Source organism: Bombina bombina, chromosome 4 (genome assembly GCF_027579735.1).
Source record: "Bombina bombina isolate aBomBom1 chromosome 4, aBomBom1.pri, whole genome shotgun sequence".
NCBI lineage: Eukaryota > Metazoa > Chordata > Amphibia > Anura > Bombinatoridae > Bombina > Bombina bombina.
In genome coordinates, this window is record NC_069502.1 from 642475115 (window position 1) to 642492264 (window position 17150).

The 17150-nt window shown below is 39.3% G+C and overlaps 1 protein-coding gene across 1 annotated transcript in view; it reads left to right on the forward strand.

Moving 5' to 3' along the window:
- Window positions 1-17150, forward strand: part of EPB41L2 (erythrocyte membrane protein band 4.1 like 2) — a 469820-nt gene that overhangs the window by 43735 nt on the left and 408935 nt on the right. Inside the window, 1 exon segment of the mRNA XM_053710686.1 lies at window positions 15742-16232. Within this exon segment, the coding sequence (XP_053566661.1) occupies window positions 15756-16232 (477 nt within the window). The 5' untranslated portion in view covers window positions 15742-15755.

Consider the following 17150-nt stretch of genomic DNA (forward strand, 5'->3'; position numbering starts at 1 on the left):
TGGCCTCTCGTCAGAACTTCAAGGTTCCTTGCTACGGGTCCAGATCCAGGGATCCCAAGGCGACTCTAGTAGATGCACTAGTAGCTCCTTGGACCTTCAAACTAGCTTATGTATTCCCGCCGTTTCCTCTCATCCGCAGGCTGGTAGCCAGGATCAATCAAGAGAGGGCGTCGGTGATCTTGATAGCTCCTGCGTGGCCACGCAGGACTTGGTATGCAGATCTGGTGAATATGTCATCGGCTCCACCATGGAAGCTACCTTTGAGAAGAGACCTTCTTGTTCAAGGTCCGTTCGAACATCCGAATCTGATCTCACTCCAGCTGACTGCTTGGAGATTGAACGCTTGATCTTATCAAAATGAGGGTTCTCAGATTCTGTTATTGATACTCTTGTTCAGGCCAGAAAGCTTGTAACTAGAAAAATTTACCACAAAATATGGAAAAAATATATCTCAACTAAGTTCTTTCAGTTCTTCAGGGGGTTCCGTTTGAACCCTTACATTCCGTTGATATTAAGTTATTATCTTGGAAAGTTTTGTTTTTGGTTGCAATTTCTTCTGCTAGAAGAGTTTCAGAATTATCTGCTCTGCAGTGTTCTCCTCCTTATCTGGTGTTCCATGCAGATAAGGTGGTTTTACGTACTAAACCTGGTTTTCTTCCAAAAGTTGTTTCTAACAAAAACATTAACCAGGAGATAGTCGTACCTTCTTTGTGTCCGAAACCAGTTTCGAAGAAGGAACGTTTGTTGCACAATTTGGATGTTGTTCGCGCTCTAAAATTCTATTTAGATGCTACAAAGGATTTTAGACAAACATCTTCCTTGTTTGTTGTTTATTCTGGTAAAAGGAGAGGTCAAAAAGCAACTTCTACCTCTCTCTCTTTTTGGATTAAAAGCATCATCAGATTGGCTTATGTGACTGCCGGACGGCAGCCTCCTGAAAGAATCACAGCTCATTCCACTAGGGCTGTGGCTTCCACATGGGCCTTCAAGAACGAGGCTTCTGTTGATCAGATATGTAGGGCAGCGACTTGGTCTTCACTGCACACTTTTACCAAATTTTACAAGTTTGATACTTTTGCTTCTTCTGAGGCTATTTTTGGGAGAAAGGTTTTGCAAGCCGTGGTGCCTTCCATTTAGGTGACCTGATTTGCTCCCTCCCTTCATCCGTGTCCTAAAGCTTTGGTATTGGTTCCCACAAGTAAGGATGACGCCGTGGACCGGACACACCTATGTTGGAGAAAACAGAATTTATGTTTACCTGATAAATTACTTTCTCCAACGGTGTGTCCGGTCCACGGCCCGCCCTGGTTTTTTAATCAGGTCTGATAATTTATTTTCTTTAACTACAGTCACCACGGTATCATATGGTTTCTCCTATGCAAATATTCCTCCTTAACGTCGGTCGAATGACTGGGGTAGGCGGAGCCTAGGAGGGATCATGTGACCAGCTTTGCTGGGCTCTTTGCCATTTCCTGTTGGGGAAGAGAATATCCCACAAGTAAGGATGACGCCGTGGACCGGACACACCGTTGGAGAAAGTAATTTATCAGGTAAACATAAATTCTGTTTTCTGATTTTTCATCAGGATAAGGCAGTTTCATTTAAATTCTTACCTAAAGTTGTGAATTCTAACAACATTAATGGAGAAATTGTTGTTGCTTCTTTGTGTCCTAATCCTAAGAATTCTTTGAAGAGATCTTTACATTCTTTGGATGTGGTGAGAGCTCTGAAATATTATGTTGAAGCCACTTAAGATTTCAGGAAGACTTCTAGTCTATTTGTTTTCTTTTCTGGTTCCAGGAAAGGTCAGAAGGCTTCTGCCATTTCTTTGGCATCGTAGTAAAACTTTTGATTCATCAAGCTTATTTGGAGTCGGGTCAAGCCCCGCCTCAGAGAATTACAGCTCATTCTACTAGATTAGTCTCCACTTCGTGGGCTTTTAAGAATGAAGCTTCAGTTGATCAAATTTGCAAAGCAGCAACTTGATCTTCTTTGCATACATTTACTAAATTCTACCATTTTGATGTATTTGCTTCTTCGGAAGCAGTTTTTGGTATGAAAGTTCTTCGGGCAGCTGTTTCAGTTTGATTCTTCTGCTTATGATTTAAGTTTTTCTTTTACTTTTTTAGAATAAACTTTCTGTTTTTATTTTGTCCCTCCCTCTCTTGGCTATTGCTATCCCATACGTCACTAGCTCATGGACTCATGCCAATTACATGAATAAAAACATAATTTATGTAAGAACTTACCGGATAAATTCATTTCTTTCATATTGGTAAGAGTCCATGAGGCCCACCCTTTTTTATGGTGGTTATGATTTTTTTGTATAAAGCACAATTATTTCCAAATTCCTTTGTTGATGCTTTTTACTCCTTTCTTTATCACCCCACTTCTTGGCTATTCGTTAAACTGAATTGTGGGTGTGGTGAGGGGTGTATTTATAGGCATTTTGAGGTTTGGGAAACTTTGCCCCTCCTGGTAGGATTGTATATCCCATATCAGGTAAGTCCTTACATAAATTATGTTTTTCTGCTCAGGCCTGTCGGGCTCTGGCTGACGTCATGATCTGCGGATATGACTTCTTATTCAAAAACTTCTTTCCCTCCCCTTTAAGGGAAATATTTTGTTTGGTCCAAGCCTGGACTCAATTATCTCCACGGTCACAGGGGGCAAGGGTGCCCTCCTACCGTTAGAGAATAAGAACTAGTCTAAGGGACAATTTTCATTCTGATAAAGCCCATTGTCAGCAGTCCTCTGCTAAGCCAGAACAAACTAAGCGTTCTTGAAAGCTGCTCAGTCCTAGAATAAATCCAAACAGAGCAAGAAGCCCGCCAAGTCTAAGTCGGCATGAATGGGCAGTCCCCGGTCCTTTTCTGGATTGTGTAGGGGGCAAACTGTCGCTCTTTTCAGTTGCTTGGTTCAGGGACGTGCAGAATCCATGGGTCCTGGAGGTCATAGTTTAGGGTTAAAAGATAGGTTTCAAGTCTCAGCCTCCCTGAGGCAGATTCCTCCTCTCAAGCCTGTTTTCCTGACCAGAAAAGAGGGAAGCCTTTCTGGGGTGCATATGGGATCTGTCCTTTTAGGAGTCATTGTCCGGTGCCTATCGCAGAGACAGGTTTGGGATACTATTCAAACCTTTTCCTGGTCCCAGAGAAGGAGGGAACTTTAGGTCCCGAATCGGACAGAAAGTGCTTAACCCCTTAATGACCAGACCATTTTTCAATTTTCTTACCCTTAAGGACAAAGGCTATTTTTACATTTCTGCTGTGTTTGTGTTTAGCTGTAATTTTCCTCTTACTCATTTACTTTACCCACACATATTATATACCGTTTTTCTCGCCATTAAATGGACTTTCTAAAGATACCATTATTTTCATAATATCTTATAATTTACTATAAAAAAAAATATGAAATATGAGGAAAAAATGGAAAAAAATACACTTTTTCTAACTTTGACCCCCTTTGACACATCTACAATCGCCAAAAAACACCCATGCTAAATAGTTTCTAAATTTTGTCCTGAGTTTAGAAATACCCAATGTTTACATGTTCTTTGCTTTTTTTGCAAATTATAGGGCAATAAATGCAAGTAGCACTTTGCTATTTCCAAACCACACTTTTTCAAAATTAGCGCTAGTTACATTGGAACCCTGATATCTGTCAGGAATACCTGAATATCCCTTGACATGTATATATTTTATTTTTAGAAGACAACCCAAAGTATTGATCTAGGCCCATTTTGGTATATTTCATGCCACCATTTCACTGCAAAATGAGATCAAATAAAAAAAGTTCACTTTTTCACAAATTTTGTCACAAACTTTAGGTTTCCCACTGAAATTATTTACAAACAGCTTCTGCAATTATGACACAAATGGTTGTAAATGCTTCTCTGGGATCTCCTTTGTTCAGAAATAGCAGACTTATATGGCTTTGGGGTTGCTTTTTGGTAATTAGAAGGCCGCTAAATGCTGCTGCGCACCACACGTGTTTTATGCCCAGCAGGGAAGGGGTTAATTAGGGAGCTTGTAGGGTTAATTTTAGCTTTAGTGTAGTGTAGTAGACAACCCCAAGTATTGATCTAGGCCCATTTTGGTATATTTCATGCCACCATTTCACCGCCAAATGCGAGCAAATAAATTAAAAAAAAAAACCGTAAAATGTTTCACAATTTTAGGTTTCTCACTGAAATTATTTACAAACAACTTGTGCTATTATGGCACAAATTGTTGTAAAAGCTTCTCTGGGATCCCCTTTGTTCAGAAATAGCAGACTTATATGGCTTTGGTGTTGCTTTTTGGTAATTAGAAGGCCGCTAAATGCTGCTGCGCACCTTACGTGAATTATGCCCAGCAGTGAAGGGGTTAATCAGGTAGCTTGTAGGGAGCTTGCAGGGTTAATTTTAGCTTTAGTGTAGAGATCAGCCTCCCACCTGACACATCCCACCCCCTGATCCCTCCCAAACAGCTCTCTTCCCCCACCCCACAATTGTCCCCGCCATCTTAAGTACTGGCAGAAAGTCTGCCAGTACTAAAATAAAAGAAGTTTTTTTTTTTAAATAGCAGATACACTTAGCTTTGGTAGTTCCAGCACCAGACAGCGATTTTCCAGAAGTATCGGTGCAGAGAGGGCCACAGAGTGGCTCTCTCTGCATCAGAGTCTTGTAAATAGGTATTGCAGGATGCCTTCATATCGAGGCATCACTTGCAATACCCGGAGAGCTGCTAGAAGTTATTGTGGTCGCTTCCAGCACTCTGTTAGACAACTGACGTACCAGGTATGTCTGTTGTCATTAACTGTTTGTTTTTGCATGACGTACCTGGCACATCAGTTGTCATTAAGGGGTTAAACAAGTTTTTATATGTCCCCTCGTTCAAGATAGAGACAAAAGGGTCCATTCTTCACCTTTTTTTTTAGAAGGGCAGTTCATGACCACGATAGATCTGAAGGATGCTCCCTTCACGTACCAATCCTCAAGGACCACTTCCAGTTCCTAGGGTTTGCGTTCCTGGACCAGCACTTCCAGTTTATTGCACTTCCGTTTGGTCTAGCTACGGCTAAAATAAATTTCTTTCATGTAATTAGCAAGAGTCCATGAGCTAGTGACGTATGGGATATACATTCCTACCAGGAGGGGCAAAGTTTCCCAAACCTCAAAATGCCTATAAATACACCCCTCACCACACCCACAATTCAGTTTTACAAACTTTGCCTCCTATGGAGGTGGTGAAGTAAGTTTGTGCTAGATTCTATGTTGATATGCGCTCCGCAGCAGGTTGGAGCCCGGTTTTCCTCTCAGCGTGCAGTGAATGTCAGAGGGATGTGAGGAGAGTATTGCCTATTTTGAATGCAGTGATCTCCTTCTACGGGGTCTATTTCATAGGTTCTCTGTTATCGGTCGTAGAGATTCATCTCTTACCTCACTTTTCAGATCGACGATATACTCTTATTTATATACCATTACATCTGCTGATTCTCGTTTCAGTACTGGTTTGGCTTTCTACAAACATGTAGATGAGTGTCCTGGGGTAAGTAAGTCTTATTTTCTGTGACACTCTAAGCTATGGTTGGGCACTTTGTTTATAAAGTTCTAAATATATGTATTCAAACATTTATTTGCCTTGACTCAGGATGTTCAACATTCCTTATTTTCAGACAGTCAGTTTCATATTTGGGATAATGCACTTGAATCAATTATTTTTCTTACCTTAAAAAATTTGACTTTTTTTCCCTGTGGGCTGTTAGGCTCGCGGGGGCTGAAAATGCTTCATTTTATTGCGTCATTCTTGGCGCAGACTTTTTTGGCGCAAAAAAATCTTTTCTGTTTCCGGCGTCATACGTGTCGCCGGAAGTTGCGTCATTTTTGACGTTCTTTTGCGCCAAAGATGTCGGCGTTCCGGATGTGGCATAATTTTTGGCGCCAAAAAGCATTTAGGCGCCAAATAATGTGGGCGTCTTATTTGGCGCTAAAAAATATGGGCGTCGCTTTTGTCTCCACATTATTTAAGTCTCATTTTTCTTTGCTTCTGGTTGCTAGAAGCTTGTTCATTGGCATTTTTTCCCATTCCTGAAACTGTCATTTAAGGAATTTGATCAATTTTGCTTTATATGTTGTTTTTTCTCTTACATATTGCAAGATGTCTCACGTTGCATCTGAGTCAGAAGATACTTCTGGAAAATCGCTGTCTGGTGCTGGAACTACCAAAGCTAAGTGTATCTGCTGTAAACTTTTGGTAGCTATTCCTCCAGCTGTTGTTTGTATTAATTGTCATGACAAACTTGTTAATGCAGATAATATTTCCTTTAGTAATGTACCATTACCTGTTGCAGTTCCATCAACATCTAATGTTCAGAATGTTCCTGATAACATAAGAGATTTTGTTTCTGAATCCATCAAGAAGGCTATGTCTGTTATTCCTCCTTCTAGTAAACGTAAAAAATCTTTTAAAACTTCTCTTTATACAGATGAATTTTTAAATGAACATCATCATTCTGATTCTGATGACTCTTCTGGTTCAGAGGATTCTGTTTCAGAGATTGATGCTGATAAATCTTCATATTTATTTAAAATGGAATTTATTCGTTCTTTACTTAAAGAAGTAATAATTGCTTTAGAAATTGAGGATTCTGGTCCTCTTGATACTAATTCTAAACGTTTAGATAAGGTCTTTAAATCTCCTGTGGTTATTCCAGAAGTTTTTCCTGTTCCTAGTGCTATTTCTGAAGTAATTTCCAGAGAATGGGATAAATTGGGTAATTCATTTACTCCTTCTAAACGTTTTAAGCAATTATATCCTGTGCCGTCTGACAGATTAGAATTTTGGGACAAAATCCCTAGAGTTGATGGGGCTATTTCTACCCTTGCTAAACGTACTACTATTCCTACGTCAGATGGTACTTCGTTTAAGGATCCTTTAGATAGGAAAATTGAATCCTTTCTAAGAAAAGCTTATCTGTGTTCAGGTAATCTTCTTAGACCTGCTATATCATTGGCTGATGTTGCTGCAGCTTCAACTTTTTGGTTGGAAACTTTAGCGCAACAAGTAACAGATCATGATTCTCATAATATTATTATTCTTCTTCAACATGCTAATAATTTTATCTGTGATGCCATTTTTGATATTATCAGAGTTGATGTCAGGTTTATGTCTCTAGCTATTTTAGCTAGAAGAGCTTTATGGCTTAAAACTTGGAATGCTGATATGGCTTCTAAATCAACTCTACTTTCCATTTCTTTCCAGGGTAACAAATTATTTGGTTCTCAGTTGGATTCTATTATCTCAACTTTTACTGGTGGGAAAGGAACTTTTTTACCACAGGATAAAAAATCTAAGGGTAAAAACAGGGCTAATAATCGTTTTCGTTCCTTTTGTTTCAACAAAGAACAAAAGCCTGATCCTTCATCCTCAGGAGCAGTTTCAGTTTGGAAACCATCTCCAGTCTGGAATAAATCCAAGCCTTCTAGAAAAGCAAAGCCAGCTTCTAAGTCCACATGAAGGTGTGGCCCTCATTCCAGCTCAGCTGGTAGGGGGCAGGTTACGTTTTTTCAAAGAAATTTGGATCAATTCTGTTCACAATCTTTGGATTCAGAACATTGTTTCAGAAGGGTACAGAATTGGTTTCAAGATGAGACCTCCTGCAAAGAGATTTTTTCTTTCCCGTGTCCCAGTAAATCCAGTGAAAGCTCAAGCATTTCTGTATTGTGTTTCAGATCTAGAGTTGGCTGGAGTAATTATGCCAGTTCCAGTTCTGGAACAGGGGATGGGGTTTTATTCAAATCTCTTCATTGTACCAAAGAAGGAGAATTCCTTCAGACCAGTTCTGGATCTAAAAATATTGAATCGTTATGTAAGGATACCAACGTTCAAAATGGTAACTGTAAGGACTATCTTGCCTTTTGTTCAGCAAGGGCATTATATGTCCACAATAGATTTACAGGATGCATATCTGCATATTCCGATTCATCCAGATCATTATCAGTTCCTGAGATTCTCTTTTCTGGACAAGCATTACCAGTTTGTGGCTCTGCCGTTTGGCCTAGCTACAGCTCCAAGAATTTTTACAAAGGTTCTTGGTGCCCTTCTGTCTGTAATCAGAGAACAGGGTATTGTGGTATTTCCTTATTTGGACGATATCTTGGTACTTGCTCAGTATTTACATTTAGCAGAATCTCATACGAATCGACTTGTGTTGTTTCTTCAAGATCATGGTTGGAGGATCAATTCACTAAAAAGTTCATTGATTCCTCAGACAAGGGTAACCTTTCTGGGTTTCCAGATAGATTCAGTGTCCATGACTCTGTCTTTGACAGACAAGAGACGTCTAAAATTGATTTCAGCTTGTCGAAACCTTCAGTCACAATCATTCCCTTCGGTAGCCTTATGCATGGAAATTCTAGGTCTTATGACTGCTGCATCGGACGCGATCCCCTTTGCTCGTTTTCACATGCGACCTCTTCAGCTCTGTATGCTGAATCAATGGTGCAGGGATTACACAAAGATATCTCAATTAATATCTTTAAAACCGATTGTACGACACTCTCTAACGTGGTGGACAGATCACCATCGTTTAATTCAGGGGGCTTCTTTTGTGCTTCCGACCTGGACTGTAATTTCAACAGATGCAAGTCTCACAGGTTGGGGAGCTGTGTGGGGATCTCTGACGGCACAAGGAGTTTGGGAATCTCAGGAGGTGAGATTACCGATCAATATTTTGGAACTCCGTGCAATTTTCAGAGCTCTTCAGTCTTGGCCTCTTCTGAAGAGAGAATCGTTCATTTGTTTTCAGACAGACAATGTCACAACTGTGGCATACATCAATCATCAGGGAGGGACTCACAGTCCTCTGGCTATGAAAGAAGTATCTTGAATTCTGGTTTGGGCGGAATCCAGCTCCTGTCTAATCTTTGCGGTTCATATCCCAGGTATAGACAATTGGGAAGAGGGTTATCTCAGTCGCCAAACGTTGCATCCGGGCGAATGGTCTCTTCACCCAGAGGTATTTCTTCAGATTGTTCAAATGTGGGAGCTTCCAGAAATAGATCTGATGGCGTCTCATCTAAACAAGAAACTTCCCAGGTATCTGTCCAGATCCCGGGATCCTCAGGCGGAAGCAGTGGATGCATTATCACTTCCTTGGAAGTATCATCCTGCCTATATCTTTCCGCCTCTAGTTCTTCTTCCAAGAGTAATCTCCAAGATTCTGAAGGAATGCTCGTTTGTTCTGCTGATAGCTCCGGCATGGCCTCACAGGTTTTGGTATGCGGATCTTGTCCGGATGGCCTCTTGCCATCCGTGGACTCTTCCGCTAAGACCAGACCTTCTGTCGCAAGGTCCTTTTTTCCATCAGGATCTAAAATCCTTAAATTTAAAGGTATGGAGATTGAACGCTTGATTCTTGGTCAAAGAGGTTTCTCTGACTCTGAGATTACTACTATGTTACAGGCTCGTAAATCTGTATCCAGAGAGATATATTATAGAGTCTGGAAGACTTATATTTCTTGGTGTTTTTCTCATCATTTTTCTTGGCATTCTTTTAGAATTCCGAGAATTTTACAGTTTCTTCAGGATGGTTTAGATAAAGGTTTATCCGCAAGTTCTTTGAAAGGACAAATCTCTGCTCTTTCTGTTCTTTTTCACAGAAAGATTGCTAATCTTCCTGATATTCATTGTTTTGTACAAGCTTTGGTTAGTATAAAACCTGTCATTAAGTCAATTTCTCCTCCTTGGAGTTTGAATTTGGTTCTGGGGGCTCTTCAAGCTCCTCCGTTTGAACCTATGCATTCATTGGACATTAAATTACTTTCTTGGAAAGTTTTGTTCCTTTTGGCGATCTCTTCTGCCAGAAGAGTCTCTGAATTATCTGCTCTTTCTTGTGAGTCTCCTTTTCTGATTTTTCATCAGGATAAGGCGGTGTTGCGAACTTCTTTTGAATTTTTACCTAAAGTTGTGAATTCCAACAACATTAGTAGAGAAATTGTGGTTCCTTCATTATGTCCTAATCCTAAGAATTCTAAGGAGAAATCGTTGCATTCTTTGGATGTTGTTAGAGCTTTGAAATATTATGTTGAAGCTACTAAGTCTTTCCGAAAGACTTCTAGTCTATTTGTTATCTTTTCCGGTTCTAGAAAAGGCCAGAAAGCTTCTGCCATTTCTTTGGCATCTTGGTTGAAATCTTTAATTCATCATGCCTATGTCGAGTCAGGTCAAACTCCGCCTCAAAGGATTACAGCTTTTCTACTAGGTCAGTTTCTACTTCCTGGGCGTTTAGGAATGAAGCTTCGGTTGATCAGATTTGCAAAGCAGCAACTTGGTCCTCTTTGCATACTTTTACTAAATTCTACCATTTTGATGTATTTTCTTCTTCTGAAGCAGTTTTTGGTAGAAAAGTACTTCAGGCAGCGGTTTCAGTTTGAATCTTCTGTTTATGTTTTTCATTAAACTTTATTTTGGGTGTGGATTATTTTCAGCAGGAATTGGCTGTCTTTATTTTATCCCTCCCTCTCTAGTGACTCTTGCGTGGAAAGATCCACATCTTGGGTAGTCATTATCCCATACGTCACTAGCTCATGGACTCTTGCTAATTACATGAAAGAAAACATAATTTATGTAAGAACTTACCTGATAAATTCATTTCTTTCATATTAGCAAGAGTCCATGAGGCCCGCCCTTTTTTGTGGTGGTTATGATTTTTTTGTATAAAGCACAATTATTCCAATTCCTTATTTTATATGCTTTTGCACTTTTTTCTTATCACCCCACTTCTTGGCTATTCGTTAAACTGAATTGTGGGTGTGGTGAGGGGTGTATTTATAGGCATTTTAAGGTTTGGGAAACTTTGCCCCTCCTGGTAGGAATGTATATCCCATACGTCACTAGCTCATGGACTCTTGCTAATATGAAAGAAATGAATTTATCAGGTAAGTTCTTACATAAATTATGTTTTTTCGAAGAGTGGACCATTCAGAATCTCTCCTGTTTTCTTTGATCCCATGGATGGAAGATAACTCTAGGGAGAGTTCTCTAATATAAAGTACCAGGGTAGAATTCCTGGGTACTATAATAGACTATATAAGATATGAGAATATTTCTAATGGACCAGAGACGTTGCAAGCTAGCTTCAACATGTCTTGCACTTCAGGCCATCTGTGGCTCAGTGTATGGAGGTTATTGGTCTCATGGTGTCCAGCATGGACATCATTCCCTTTGCCAGGTTTCACCTCAGACTGTTACAACTGCGCATGCTGAAGCAGTGGAACGGGCGATCATTCAGATCTGTCGACGTCGGTCTTGGGACCATCCTGGGTGATTGTGTCTATGGTTGCGAGTCTGCCAGGATGGGGTGCTGTTTGGGGTGCATGTGCGGTCAGTCTGGAGAGTGGGTGGTAGCAGTGGGAGAGTCCGGATCATCTCTGCTACGTTAGGTTATTACTCTAGTCCATGGGAGGTCAGGTAAGCACCTCAGCAAGGCTTGTTGAGGTGCATAGGTGCTGCAGGGGTCAACTTTTATATTCTATTGTATTTTTTCTGTGTGAATTGTTTAACGTTTGTTTCTTGGTTTTTCTGAGTCAGTTATTTAAAATATGATTCAGGCACGTAAGCCTGTGACTAGAAAGATTTATTACAAGATATGGTGTAAATATCTGTATTGGTGTGAATCTAAGGGCTACTCTTGGAGTAGAGTCACGATTCCTAGGATTTTGGCTTTTCTCCAAGAGGGTCTGGAGAAGGGTTTATCTGCTAGTACCCTGAAGGGTCAAATTTCTGCTTTATCTATTTTGTTACATAAACGTCTGGCGGATGTACCAGACGTTCAGTCTTTTTGTCAGGCTTTGGTTAGAATCCTGGCCTATGGTTAAGTTTTTGTCTCCTTTAGGTTTGAGAGTTCTTCAACAGGCTCCGTTTGAGCTTATGCATTCTTTGGATATTAAGTTGTTAACCTGGAAGGTTTTGTTTTTGGTTGCTATTTCTTCGGCTCGAAGAGTTTCGGAGCTCTCAGCGTTGCAGTGTGAAGATTCTTTTCTTATTTTTCATTCGGATAAGGTTGTATTACGTACTGCTTTAGGTTTTCCTAAGGTTGTCTCAGATAAGAATATTAATCAAGAAATTGTTGTCCTAATCCTTCTTCTCATAAGAAATGTTTGTTGCACAACCTTGATGTAGTTCGTACTTTGAAATATTATTTACAGGTGACAAATGATTTTCGTCAGTCTTCTTCTTTATTTGTTATCTTTTCTGAGAAGCGTAAGGGTCATAAAGCTACGGCTACTTCGCTTTCTTGTTGGTTGAGGAGTATTATTCGCTTGGCATATGAGACTGATGGTCAGCAGCCTCATGAGAAAATCACGGCTCACTCCATGAGGGCTGTTTCTTCTACCTTGACTTTCAAAAATGGTGCTTCTGTAGATCAGATTTGCAAGGCTGCCACTTGGTCATCTTTACACACTTATTCTAAATTTTACAAATTTGATACTTTTGCTTCAGCTGGGGCTGTCTTTGGGAGAAAGGTTCTTCAAGCAGTGGTGCCTTCTGTTTAGGCGGTCTTGTCCCTCCCTTTTCATCCGTGTCCTCTAGCTTGTATATTGATTCCAATAATAACTATGATGATCCGTGGACTCACTGTGTCTTAGAAAGAAAATTAAATTTATGCTTACCTGATAAATTTGTTTCTTTCTTGACACAGTGAGTCCACGGCCCACCCTGTATTTTCAGACAGTTTATACTTACATAAACCTCAGGCACCTCTGCACCTTATATTACTTCCTTTCTCCTTTCCCTTTGGTCGAATGACTGGGGGTTGTGGGTAAGGGGAGTTGTATTTAACAGCTTTGCTGTGGTGCTCTTTGCCTCCTCCTGCTGGTCAGGAGTGATATTCCCAATAGTAATTATGATGATCCGTGGACTCACTGTGTCAAGAAAGAAACAAATTTATCAGGCAAGCATAAATTTCATTTTTCTATACTAGCCATTAAATATATAAAAATGTCTCTTTAAAATTTAATTAACTGAGGTGTCTAATTAGAGACACTTGGCTTTAAATAGCAGTCAGGTTGGAGTCTGTGTGTATGCCAGTGTACAAGGGCTAGGGGAAGGCCTGAAACATGTTTGGCACTCTTTTCCACCAGACCATGGATTTTTTCCCCCACTGTTTTTATGTTTTTTTTTTTTTTTTAATTGTCTACAATAAATACCGGTATTACTTTTTATTTTTTACTATTTTGGGATCTTCTTCATTTTGAGAGGTGCGGATAAATATTTGTATATGTGTGTGTATGTATGTATATATATATATATATATATATATATATATATATATATATATGTATATGTGTATATATATATATATATATATATATGTATGTATATATATATATATATATACACACTGTATTTTTCACTCCATAAGATGCACTCCTCCCCCCTCTAAAGTAAGTTGAAATGTCTGTGCGTCTTATGGAGCGAATGTGTGGACCGCCGGTTACCTTTGGCCCCACCCACTGACTCTGAGACTTCGGACAGTGCTTCAGTCAGTGTTTAGTTTGTTGCTGTGGTGCCCTGCCCCAGTGTTTGAGTGCTAAAAGATGGTAAAGGCTTATTATGTATTTTTTATTTATGGGCTTTGATGATATAACGAATATGACTGCCCTATGCTGTATACTGTTTAATTAGTTTGTTTCCGGTAGTGGCCCAGTGTCAGTGTATGCATGCAACGCTACACGGCACATCCTCAAATGCATTTTTTTTTTTTTTCCAATAAGAAACTTTATTGTGTCAAGTTGCAACATACAATATTCAGACAGTTTGACCATGATACAGAAGAACAAATACAAACTCAGACCTTATACAGATTATTCCATAGAACAAGGATTCTTCTCATGGTGTTGAAATGGTGAAAATGCTCATCAAAAGGTTTAATCTAACTCCTCCATATGGGGGAGTATTCTAAATCGCCTATATAACTTGACATATCTTCAATATAACTTTCAACTGAAAGCATTTTTTTTTTATTGGCAATTTCCTATCTGCTGCCTGGCTGCTGTCACTTAGGCTGCATCTGCCGACTCACTGCTTGTTGTTCTTCCCTCTCCCCCTTGAGACTAAAGTTACAGCCTTACAGTAATGATAACTAACGGACCACGCTGGACTCAAGGTGTTTAGGAAGTTCCTGAGTGCAGCGTGGTCCGTTAGTTATCATTACTGTAAGGCTGTAACTTTAGTCTCAAGGGGGAGAGGGAAGAACAACAAGCAGTTGTTTATTAAACAATTTACTACACCATTTGAGTCAGAATTTTGTTTTTTTGTTTTCCTCCTCTAAAAACTAGGTGCGTCTTATGGTCAGGTGCGTCTTACGGAGCAAAAAATACGGTTTATGTCTTGCTCTTTAACAATGTAATGTTATTTAAAAGGAACAGTTACAACACTTACAACATTGCATATCTATGCACACATAAATCTAAGTAGTTTAGTTCAGTGTGTGTGTGTAAATAAATATACATTGTGTGTATGTGTATATATGTATATATATATATATATATATATATATATATATATTTATATATATTTATATATATATATATATATATATATATATATATAAATAGGAGTAGGTACACTCTCACAAACTAAGTTCCAATGCCAGGGGGCTCAATAGGATAAGTATAAGTACATAAAAGACAGCACTCACTGGGCTTGAAAAAAAGGTGTAGCAAGTTTTATTCATTATACACTGATTAAAAGGCACTTGCTGCACCTTTCTTCAAGCCCAGTGAGTGCTGTCTTTTATATATATATATATATATATATATATATATATCTATCTATCTCTATATATATATATATATATATCAGCGCTGCGCAATCTGTTGGCGCTTTATAAATAAAGAATAATAATGACAAGTCCATACTACAGTACTGGAAAACTTTTATTTATGTGTTTTCACTTTCTCTATGGTTATGCACAGCTTACTCTGTTTTAAAGGGACAGTAAATTCAAAGTTAAACTTAAAAGGATTGGATAGAGCACAACATTTTAACTAAGAGAACAAGGTAAAATTGCTAATTGAAGTAAATTAGAGTTGTTTAAAATGTTGTATTCATCTAATCCATTGAAGTTGAATTTTGACTTTACTGTACCTTTGAGTTTAAATGGACATAATACTCATATACTAAATCACTTGAAACTGATGCAGTGTAACTGTAAAAAGCTGACAGGAAAATATCACCTGAACATCTCTATGTAAAAAAGGAAGATATTTTACCTTACAATCTCCTCAGCTTAGCAGAGTAAGTTCTGTGTAAAAACTTATACTCAGCTGCTCCCAGCTGCAGGTAAAAAAAAAAATGAAGAAATGAACAGCAGCCAATCAGCATCAGCAGTGCTGAGGTCATGAACTCTTTTACTGTGATCTCATGAGATTGACTTAACTCTCATGAGATTTCATTGTAAACTTCCTTACACTGAATAGGGAAATAACATGAGTGCACGAGGCTCATCCCTTCGGCTGTCCCGGGATAGACATACTAATATGCTGCTTAGAAATCCTTTACAATGGGATGTGGCTACTGAGGAACTTTTGAGGTAAAATATCTTTCTTTTTTACATAGAGATGTTCATGTGATATTTTCTAGTCGGCTTTTTACAGCTATACTGCATCACTTTCAAGTGTATTTTCTTAATTTCATTGGTTAAAATATATGTATTATTGCAATTGGTAAGCATTTTTTTTTATATATATTCTTTTAGGTTAATTTGTGACCATGACATCTGAAGCAGCCTCTGATATTGAAATAAATCAGTCCACACAGATAAAGGGTCAGGGTGATGAACTGGTGACCCCTGATGAAAAAGAAGAATGTACAGAAGGAAATACAGAAGTGACCGATAGCTCAGAGAATAAAAATCCTGAAGAAAAATCAGGCGGAGATGAAAGCGAATTGCCTTGCTCAACTAATGTTGGTGAGAAAAGTCCAGGAAAACAGAAAAAAGAGAGAGATGGATCAGAAAGCAAAGGAATCTCCCGTTTTTTACCACCATGGCTGAAGAAACAAAGATCCCTAAGCCAAACTGACTCAAAAGAGAATGCTGAAAAAAGCATACCAGATGAAAAAAATAATACAGATGCTCCAGCAGAAGTAAACGAGCTGAAGGAGGAGGAGGAAGTAAAGGAAGGAAGTGTCCAAATAGCCGAATATACTGAAGCAAAATCTGAAGAGGAGGGCGGTGCAGAGACTCAGGTTAGTACCCGCCTTTAGTGCTTTCATTGCTGAGACTTTTCTTGCCCCTTTGATAAAGCCCTCATCACATGTTTGAGCCTATTGTATTGAAACATGAGTTTTAGTGTTTCCTAAGACATGGAGAGTCCACAATGTCATTCCAATTACTAGTGGGATATTCACTCCTGGCCAGCAGGAGGAGGCAATGAGCGCCACAGTAAAGCTGTTAAGTTTCACTTCCCTTACCCATAACCCCCAGTCATTCTCTTTGCCTCTGTCAATGGAGGAGGTGAAGTTTGGTTTCTGAAGATATTGATTTCTTTTTTGGATACTTTTCCCTGCACGCAAGGATTTGGGTTTAGCTGTGTCCACGTCAATCTCTTGAGTAAGAGTAGTGGTGGCTTTTAAGCAGTTAGAAAGTAGTGAGGTGGTCCTTGCTCAGGTTTCTAACATATTTGCTGCCCTTGCTGTTGAAAGCCAGAGTTGGTTACTCTGTTCTTTCTTTTTCTACAGGTCTCTGTAAGGAGTATGTGTCCTTTCACGCCTTGTGAGCTATCTTTCTGCCGGACAGCTGGAGTGCAGGTAAGTGCCTTTAGAGGAAATCTAAACATTTTTCAGATGGTAAGGTGTCTGTTCCATCTGCTGCTGTGAAGGTGGACCTTCCTCATAAGTCTGATGAGGAGGATACCTCGGTAGCCTCTGAGGGTAAAATCTCAGGTTCTGACAATATAATTCCTTTGATTCTGAAGAGGTAAACTTCAGATTTAAGCTTGAACACCTCCATGTACTGCTAAAGGAGGTTTTAGCTACTTTGGACGACTCCAATGCTTCTGTCCCTGTCAAACCTAAGAAATCTAGTAAACTTAATAAATACTATGATGTTCCTTCCGCTGTGGAAGTATTTCCTGTTCCAGATCGTGTGTCAGAGATCATTGCACA